At 46.2% G+C, this 9,922-nt stretch overlaps 1 protein-coding gene across 2 annotated transcripts in view; it reads right to left on the reverse strand.

Annotated features, from left to right (window-relative positions):
• The window catches only part of ITGA9 (integrin subunit alpha 9), a 353,501-nt gene that overhangs the window by 63,195 nt on the left and 280,384 nt on the right, over positions 1-9,922 (reverse strand). For both annotated transcript variants that reach the window (XM_082848454.1, XM_082848455.1), the window contains exons 21-23: positions 8,819-8,908; positions 6,598-6,706; positions 1,135-1,242 (exon numbers count right to left, since the gene is read on the reverse strand). In XM_082848454.1, the coding sequence (XP_082704580.1) occupies positions 1,135-1,242; positions 6,598-6,706; positions 8,819-8,908 (307 nt within the window). The remainder of the gene's footprint in view (positions 1-1,134; positions 1,243-6,597; positions 6,707-8,818; positions 8,909-9,922) is intronic.

Genomic DNA, 9,922 nt, shown 5'->3' on the forward strand with positions numbered 1-9,922 from the left:
AGGGTTTTGAGCAGAGGATGACATGACCTGACTTAGATTTTGGAAGGCTGGCTCTGCCACTGCGGCAAGAACAGATGGCAGGGATGCCAAGGCAGGAGCAGGGACCCGAGTGAGGGGGCCACTGCAATAACCCAGATGACAGATGACAGTGCCTTGGGCCAGGGTGCTGGCAGTAGAAGGGTCAAATGCGGTAATATTCTGATTTGTTGAGAGGGCAGAGACATCAGATTTTCTGACAGATCAGATGTGAACTGTGGGGAAAAGGCGTCAAGGGTGACTCAAGCAATTGGAAGGACTTAGTAGCTGTTTGCTGAGATGCAGAAGGTCATGGGGGGAAGCAGGTTTGAAGGGATACTGTTGAGAGTTCAGCTGTGCAGAAGACTGAGATTCCTGTTAGGCATCCAGGTAGAGATGGCCTGAAGGTAGTTAACTGTCAAAGTCTGGGATTCATGGGAGAGATCTGGGCTAGAGAAACATCTGGTGTCATCAGCACAGACTGAATATAAAGCCATGAGTCTGGGGGAGATCTCTAAGATTAAGGATGGTAAAAAAGAGACCCTGGGCCCTGTAGAAGTTGGGGAGATGAGGAGAAAACCAGTGACAAAGGAGAAGCCAAGGGAATGTGATGTCCTAGAAGCCAAGGAGGTGGGCGGAACGATCATATCCTAGTTGAGAGAAAATCATCTACAGCTGACTTAGGATCACGTTGAATGGCATATTCTGCACATGACCTTGAGTTTCAACCTATACTTCTGTCTTATGAACGAATCCTTCACCCTCCAGGCATCAGTGGCCCTATGAGAATCTTTATGAGTACTGGGGATCTTCCCCTTAGAAAAACACATTCAGATACGCACAAGACTATAGACAGTTGCTGGCGGTTCCCAGAGCCAGTAAAGTCCATCCCAGAAGTCAGGTTCATAACTGATGCTTGCCCATCCCCAAAGAGGTCTTCTCATGGCATGAACCAAGCTGTCTCAATGTAGAAATCCAGGTGTTGCAGGTCTCCTGGCTTCTCCAGGTATGTTTCCAAAGGTAGAATGAGTTAACCTTTCTGGGCTCTTGGGTGGAATACAAAATGTGAATGGGCTGGCTTGAGCCTGAAAGCAAGTGTGAAAACAAATGAGAACTCACCACCATCTCCTGCACATGAAACATCTCAGCTCCTCCGGGTGACAGACGACTGGGGAAAGAGATGCTGACAGATGACCCAGGAAGGGTGCTTGGCCCAGTGTTATAGACCTGTGGGTATGAGACACACACGGCAAGTTTTAATAGAAATAGAGATCTTCATTTCACGTCCTGCAATATATACTCTAAAATCCTTTGAAATGATACACAGAGATACAGAAGGATACAGAAGCTCATGACTTGAAGTGAAGTGAAATATCAAATGAGAGATTTCAATGAAATAGAAATTTTTCAAATATGCATTTAACATCCCCAAACCTTCAAATTACCTTCTTTCCCTTTAGCATTTTCTTGTATTCTTCCAGCTAAAAATTATATTTCTTTTTACACACCTGGAAATTTACTCATAGACTATTACACTTGGTGAGGATTCAGGAATAATCTAGACTAGTATTTCTGAAACTTTAACACATATCAGAACAATCAGATGGGCTCGTCAAAACATAGACTGGGGCAAGGTCATGTCCAGAGTTTCTGCAGTTGTAGGTCTGGTTGGGAGGGGGTGGGTGGAGGCTAAAGGATTTGCATTTCTAATGAGTTCCCAGGAGATGCTGATGTTGCTGGCCCAGGAAACATACTTTGAGAACCACTTATCTGGTCCAATGCCTTTCCTTTTACAGTTTGAGGTAACTGAGACCCTCAAAGAAAAAGTGGGTTGTCCCCAAACCGAATGACCTAACTTACAGAAAGGGCTGTTGTACTATACTGTCTAGTTGGTTTGGTTTCTCTATAACTTACAGCTTATCACTTGCTAATACTGTTTGATGACACCTGTGCACCTCTTTTCTGTCCCAGCATTTGGTCCTGTAAACTTTACCCCTCTCATTCCCACCACAGTCCTCCTTATTTTCTGTTTCCAGCAGCCCATTATCTCCTGAGAAATGAGAGAAAAGATGGCGGCCACAAAAAGACCGATACAGGAAAGGAGATGGAGCAAAGGCTGAACATGAAACTGAAGGAAGAAACGGAAGATGAAGGAGAGTAAAAGAGATGGGTAGATGTGTAGAGATAGAAAGCAGATTAGTGGTTGCCTAGGGCTGGGGGGAAGGGGGAATGAGGAGTGTGGCAGGCAGAAGAATGGCTTCCCAAAGATGTCCATGTCCTAATCCGTAGAAACTGACTATATTACATGGCAAGGGGGATTTCAGGTTGCTAGTCAGCTGACTTTAAAATCGAGAGATGATCTTGGATTATCCAGGTGGGTGCAATGTAATGGCAAGGGTCCTTATATAGGGAAGTGGGAGACAGAGTCAGAATCAGGGAGATGTATTGTGAAAGAGATCCAACTGGCCATTGTTGGCTTTGAAGATGAAAGGGGCCATGAGCCAAAGAATGCAGCAGCCTCTAGAAGCTGGAAAAGGTAAGAAAACAGATTCTTCCCTAGAATCTCCAGAAAGGAACGCAGCCCTGCTGACACCTTGCTTTTAGCCCAATGAAACCTTTTCAGACTTCTGTCCTCCAGAACTGTAAGGTAATAAATTTGGCATAAAGTTCACAGTAATTTGTTACAGCAGCAATAGGAGACTAATACAGGGAATGACTGCTAATGGGTATGGAGTTTCTTTTTGGGTGACGAAAATGTTCTAAAATTAGATTATGGTGACAGCTGCACAATTCTGTATAAACGGAATTGTGGAAAAAGTCACTGCATTGCACACTTTAAACAGGTAAACTCTAAGGTATGTGTCTCAAAGATGTTACTGTTTAAAATTAATTTTTATTGGAGTACGGTTGCTTTACAATGTTGTCTTAGCCTCCGCTGCACAACAAAATGAATCAGCCATACACATACTGATGACCCCTCCCTTTTGGACTTCCCTCCCATTTAGGTTGCCACAGTGCATTAGGTAGAGTTCCCTGTGCTATACAGTAGGTTCCCATCAATTGTCTATTTTATACATAGTATCAATAATGTATATGAGACATTTAAAAAAAAAAAAAGATGGGTAGCAGCAGGAGAGAGGAAGAAATGAAACACTGCTTGGTGGCCTGGGGACTAAAGAGAGAATTCAGGGATTCAGGGCATCTCTGAAGCTGAGGTCAGAAGGGCAGAGCCAGGAGACGGGTTGGACAAGTCACCGGGTCTTCACACTTGACAGAACGTATAAGGATCTAGCTCCAGCAAGCTCTTCCTTAGAAAAGCATGTTTTCATTTTTTGCAATAGTGAGATCTGCTTCAGAGAACAGACACAAAAAATGGTTGAGTGGATGAGCAGTTGTTGGCAACTCTTAATTCAGAAAGAACACAATTCACCCATAACAACAACCCTAAGGCACAAGAAAAGGAAGGAATTTCCAACCATGATGGAAATAGCTAATTTGAAGTGAAACGTGAGAGCACAGAATTGAAGAGAAACCTATTGACCTGTCTGGGAAATTCCAATTAAAGCACAAGTGGGGGGAAGAAAAGAAGATGATGATTTTGTTTTGCATGATTTCACCCATCAAAACCAGATGGATGGGAGAGCTTATATTACCTTATTTATTTTTAACAAATGTCTTAACGTCTGACTCTCTGCAAATGTTCTTGTGTAACATCTGTATTATTTTTCATCATTTTTCAGGTGAGGGAAATGACTGATGATGCAAAAAAAACCCAAACAGCCAACTATCAATGGTCAACAAATTATTACATCTCTGTTAAGAAAACTCTGATGAAACTTTGAAACCAGGTCCAAGACTAATATCTCTGCCTTTCTCCCATCAGCATTTGCAGTGGAGTCTTTAAACAATGACGCAGCTTGTTGAATATTAGCTTTGAAAAGACACAGAAAAAATATCTTTATATGGAAAGACTTGTGCTTTTCTTCAGGAAGGATGTTGCCAGAATAAGGAAACAGAATTTTACCCATATCCCTGACCCCATTCTCCCCCACTATCTCTACCTTTTTCTGGGGGTCACTATCACCATCAACCTGGTCAGTGGCTTTCCTGCAGGATGCTCAGAATAATGACAGTTATACCAGAAAATTAGTCGTCAGAGAATTCTCCAGGAAACTGTCAGCTTTGCTAACACAAGAGGATTTCCTTCCAATCAACGACACACACTATCTATCTTTCAGATCCAGCCAACTTTCTTAATCCTGAACGGAATGCTATGTACTTCCTCAGGCAACTGATAATCACGAGGAGAATCTAAGGGTCATGCCAATCACTCATTTCTGGTGCCCCTATTCCCTAGCCTGTATCTACGTCAGGATACAAGAAGAAAGCTCTTTGCCTGAATACGAAACTTTAAGCTCCCTGCAAAAATGCATTCAGAGAAACATGATGTAACCACATGCCCTCAGATTTCTTTCTTTTTTTAAAGAGGGGGAAAAGAACATTTTGTGTATCTTCTGAATACGTTTTTGTATAACTGTTATTCTTTTTTGCCTTCTCCTTTCAACATCTATACCCTCTTTTAAAAAAATTTTATTTTACTTAAGTATAGTTACTTTACAGTGTTGTGTTAATTTCTGCATATACCCTTTTCATTACATGATGTGTGTCATTTGAATCCTTCTCAATAATGTTTTTGACTGTATATTTTATTGTAAGACACCTCCAAAAGTTTAAGTAACTAAACTTACTTAATTTGTAAGTAATTAAAATTAAAATGATTTAAGTAAAATGAAAAAACTCCATCTGGCCTTTATCTGTTTTCTATCTAATTACAAAAAAGCAACGGAGAAAAGGAAACTAATTCTGAGAAGCAATTCAGAACCACTGAGGCCCTATTCCCAGCAATCACTCTAAGGTCTCAAAAGAAAGGCTAACCTCATCCTTCCCTTTTTCCCTGTAAATCAAACATAGAGTGTGACGGTTGGGGCTTAGCTGGCTGGCAGGCACCTCCTCTCTGAGCTGGGATGTGTGCTATCCATCATGGCTTTGGAGGCCTCTTGTCTGGGAGAATGCTTTGGAGAAAGGAAGACCATTGTTTGTGAGAGACCACAAATATTTCACTGCCTCCCTCTCTAGACCCTCACCCCATCTTTATTTGTCATCCCCTTGGTCCACCCAGGAGTGGCCACAGGGAAAAAAATTTTAATTATTTGGCCATAGCAGCAGATGCCAGACCGGGAAACCATCTTCTCCATGGGGAAGGGTGGAGGGGAGGCAGGGGAGGGCTTCGGGAGCTAGAGCTGGAGAGATGTGGGATGTGGATTATGGTACACTGTCTTCATCACTTCATCCCCAGCTCCTGGCAGGTGCTGAGCTACACAGGGGTGTCCAGGCAATGCCCGTCCAGTCCTGGCCCCAGCCCGGCTGCTCCCAGCTCTGTGCCCTGCAGCATGTCCTCTACCCCCTGGGCCTACATTTCCCGCATTTGTCAATCGAGGAGAATGCCTGGATGATGCTCTGTCCCTCTAACTTTGTGTTCAAAGACCCTCCTGTTGAACAGCACTGGCCTGAAGGGTCTGTACTTAGAGCAGGGCTCAGCAAATGATGGCCTGTACACCAGATCTGGCCCTCCACCTGCTTCTGTACAGCCTGCTAGCTAATATGGTTTTATATTTTTAAATGGTTGGGAAAAAAATCAAAAGAAGATGAACATGTCATGATATGTGAAAATGATATGAAATTCAAATGTCAGTGCCCACAGCTACAGTTTTGTTTGTGCATGGCCTATGGTTGCTTCCATGCTACAGAAGCAGAGTTGCATAGTTGCTGGCCCACGAAGCCTAAATACTTATCTTCTGGCCCTTTGCAAAAAAAGTGTGCCCACCCCTGGCTTCCAGAGGGATGCTGTCCTTCACGGTGTCCACAGTCCACACCGAGTGGACCTGCTGGACACAGTGCTTATGTGATGGAAGAGCCAGCCCTGTTCTTTGGGAGAGCAGCGTGTTTCCCCTGGGGGAGTTCCCATCGCTCACACTGCTTTGCTCTTGTAAAACCCCACTTCTGAAAGGCTGTTCCTCTGTGGGAGGAGTGGGCTCCTGGCTGAGTCAGTGTGGAGAAGTCCAGGATTAAGGGGACACGGCAAATCCTTGAGGCTGCCCTGTCCACAATGTGAAGAATGATGGAGAACTGAAAGGGGTCCTTTAGGGCCATTTGGGCAGGGATGCTGGCCTGGCCTCAGCATTCAGAGCATTCATGCAGCTCTCTCTCCAAATACTGAAGAGCAGAGGGGTCTACACAGCAGAGTACCACACAGCAAAGGGATTAATTCTGTGTGTAATTATGGAACACACACACACACACAGACACACACACACACAGACACACACACAGACACACAGACACACACACAGACACACACACACACACACACACACAGACACACACACACTGCTCCAGCCAACCAGGCTGGGAAGAATTTCTCTTGGAAGGAGCCTGGCCCTTTCGTTGCCTTTCATAGAAGGCACATCCCTTGGGCCCTTCCATTGGTCCCCAGTGACAGAGGAGGTCTCCAGGGGTGGATACCTGAAGGGTGACGTTGAGAGGCTGGAAATGACACTCCAGGTCTTCCAGCTGAATGAAGCTGGATGCGTCCACAGACTCGCCGTACACAAAGGAGGTTGGAGACATGATTCTGAAAGAGGAAAGCATGAAATCTGTCATCCCAACCCAGGGTCACTGTTACCCTGAGAACCCAAACATCTGTCCGTATTTAATCTAGAACCTGGCTCCCCACAGTGTCCTCCACCAAACGCTTCCCTTCTGGAACCGCTCCTTCCCTCTCCTGTAAATGGACACAGCCAGACCTACGCTTTGTAAACAGACATTTCCAATAATGTCTTGTCATCTTAGGTGAAATCAATAAGCTACGTATACAAACATGTACCAGGATTACATTTTTAAAATGAGGAGGAAGACGATGGTAGCTTTGATTTCTGTTTTTTTTTTAAACTGGATTATAAAATTACGCATGTTCTGTTTTGTCATTTGAAAAACATTTTGTGGATTGAAAAAGAGTATGACAATTTAAATGAGTTATATATTTGGCATCCTAAGCCCCATTCTGTGACAAATTCATTTAAAAAAAATAAAGATTTTCCGACTACCAAAATTACTAGGAATTAGGTATTAAAAGTTGAGTCCTCTCAGTGATAGCCTTTTTTCTTCAGATTTCAAACAGTGGCTACGTAAGATGTGATTAAGAATTCCGGTTCATTCTGTAGTGATGCTTTCAACATTGCCCGCAAAAACAAACCCCAAGATTAGACAAAGCCAGACTTACTTAAATTCTCAGACAAACAATGGATTCTAGAGGAGATTCTAGAAGCTGCTCACTTGCCTAAACACAATAATGTAAGATTTTTGGTACCAAGTGTGAATGGATAGCAATTCACCTATTTTCAACTTAACGTATATTAGAGTTTGGAACTGCAGTGAGTTCCCAGTACCACCCAATGGCAAGAGCTGGTTCATTTAAATGAGCCCCGTCTTATGTTCCTGGAAGTATCAGCGGTTCACTCGTTTGTTTAACTGATGGCTTCGTCCGCAGGGGGAGGGGGGCTGGCGGGGGTGGGGGGGTGCTGTTAACACCTCACAACAAGGTCTCTGAGGGCTGGACAACGGGATCAAGAGAGCCTGTGTTTTCTCTTTCATCCCCCAAGGACGGGGCTTGGTCCTGGGGATATTCTCACTGTGCCTCTGAGGAGACAAGTAAATAAACTACAGGGTTAAAAATAGAGCCATGAACAGAGGCAAATCTGTGTTAATTTGCAAATATATTCCACCAATGCCTCATGTCTAAAGAACGTGATGAAAAACGCCAAGAGGCAGGAACGCCCACCGGAGACTCATTCCTGACACCCAGCAGAGTGGGGGAGCTTTGCAGGGATGGTTCCTTCTGCAACGCATTAACTTTTCTACTTCCAGCCAAGGCCGGGACCCAGAAGCACTTGAAAACTGAAAAATGAGAAACTTTGAACCTCCAGAAAGTTCAGCTTGCCTGTGGGGCAAGGGTTCAACAGGTCCTCATTTGATCTAAACTAATTGTGCAAATCCTTTTTCCACTATCAAAGAAGTATGTGCTCTGTTTCTGAAGCCGGAAACAGGAACTGACTTCTCATTTTTCCAGGCCTGGGTTTTGGCTGAAAACCACCCCGGGTTGTTTTGGGTGCCTGCCTGCAGCCCTGCTTTCCAACAATGCCAGCAGCATTGAGTGGCCAAGGACTTCAGCCAGGCAGATGGTGGGCCTGCTGTGATCGGCCCTGCCTGCTGGCTCTGCAGAAGGGTCAGAAACACGCAAAGTCAGCGGTGACTCTAGGCTAATCAGAAAGCAGCCCAGGCTTCCTGGGAGCCAGCCAGGGCACTGGGATGCATCTGGTCGTAACCTCTGGCCCAGGAGCCTTTGGTTAAGGTTTTAATCCCAGGAATCAAGCTGCCTCCTATCCTATGACACTCTGGAGGGGTGGGCACTGGGAAGAGATGCATGGAAAGATGTACAGAATATTCAAAGAAATTATAGGGCTTATATTTGTCATCACACTTCTGGTGTTACCTACCAGGTGGGTGGGTAGCTGGGAAAGAGGAGAAAATCAGGGAGGAGGACATGAGTCACTGCAGCTAAAGCTTCATCCTGCATTTCAAAGCTGGGCAGAAGCGGAAGTGGCAGGGCTGCTGGCTCCTGGCTACACAAGCAAACATAAGAGAAGTACAGTGTTCCGCTCCAGGCAGATGTGTCCCGGCTACTCACCCAGTGATGGATGTGTCCACCTCGTGCATCAGCGGCACTGTCAGCGTGAGGGTGTTGTCGTGCAGGGACTCTGAGCGCTCCATGTTGCCGCTGTGCAGGGAGAGAGGAGGGGACACTGGTCAGCACAGCCCGCCCACAGCGGGTGTCTCCCCTCCCTGCAACAGGTCTCCGTTCTGCACCTTTTTTACCCTCAGCTCTGTTTTTGGTCCCTGTATGGCATCCCAGTGCCCTATGGTCTCAGTTGTATTCCCCCCACAAAGACATGAGTGGGGAGTGGAGAAGGGAGACAGGAAGGAAGGCAGGCAATCAGGGCACGTGATCCAGCAGGTCAGGGCTGTGGGCAGCTGGGCTCGGTCTGGCCAGGGAACTCTGGGAGGCAGCGTTGAGCACCAACCCCAGTCCTCCCTAACTGAGGCCATGGGAGCTGATCCACTGACTCCTGAGGCCTGCTGGGGGGCGGGGAGGGGGCATTAAATCCCTGGCACCTGCCCTATGTGCACAGGTGAGGGGGGGGTGTGGCCAGAAAAAGCCTCAGGCAGAGAGGCAGGTGCTGGGAGCTGGGAGCTGTCCAGTGCGTGTGTGGTGGAGATGAGTGCTGAGAGGTTATGGGTGGGCACCAACAGTGTGTGCTGCTTCTGCAAGGCTTGCTCCATGAATAATGGACCAGCAAGGTTAGGGCACTGCAGCTGGGAAGGGGTCTGCTGGACTTTAGCAGCTATTTCCCATCTACAGGCATCACCCATCATCCACTGACAACCAAGCCCAGGAGAGAGGTCCTGGCCAACCCCGTCCTGATAAATATCATGGGAGTTCCTGTTATGGAATTCTGGCTCCAGCAGGTTCACATACGGGCCTTCCCCTTGGGGTGAGGAAGCACAGAACGGGGAGTCTTGCAGGGTCATTCTGGAAAGGTGAACACAAGAGGGCTGATGCTGTTGAGGGCTACCATGTGCCAGGCACACTCCTCAGCATGACTGAGCTGGGTCCTCAGAGTAACCCCGGAGGGAGGGGCTCACCCACCACTGACAGGTAATAAGCAGCTCAGACAGATTAGGTAACTTGCCCCAAGCACCCACAGCAACCAGGACAGTCTCCAAAACCCGT

Source organism: Leucopleurus acutus (genome assembly GCF_964270905.1).
Source record: "Leucopleurus acutus genome assembly, chromosome: 10".
Taxonomy (NCBI): Eukaryota; Metazoa; Chordata; class Mammalia; order Artiodactyla; family Delphinidae; genus Leucopleurus; species Leucopleurus acutus.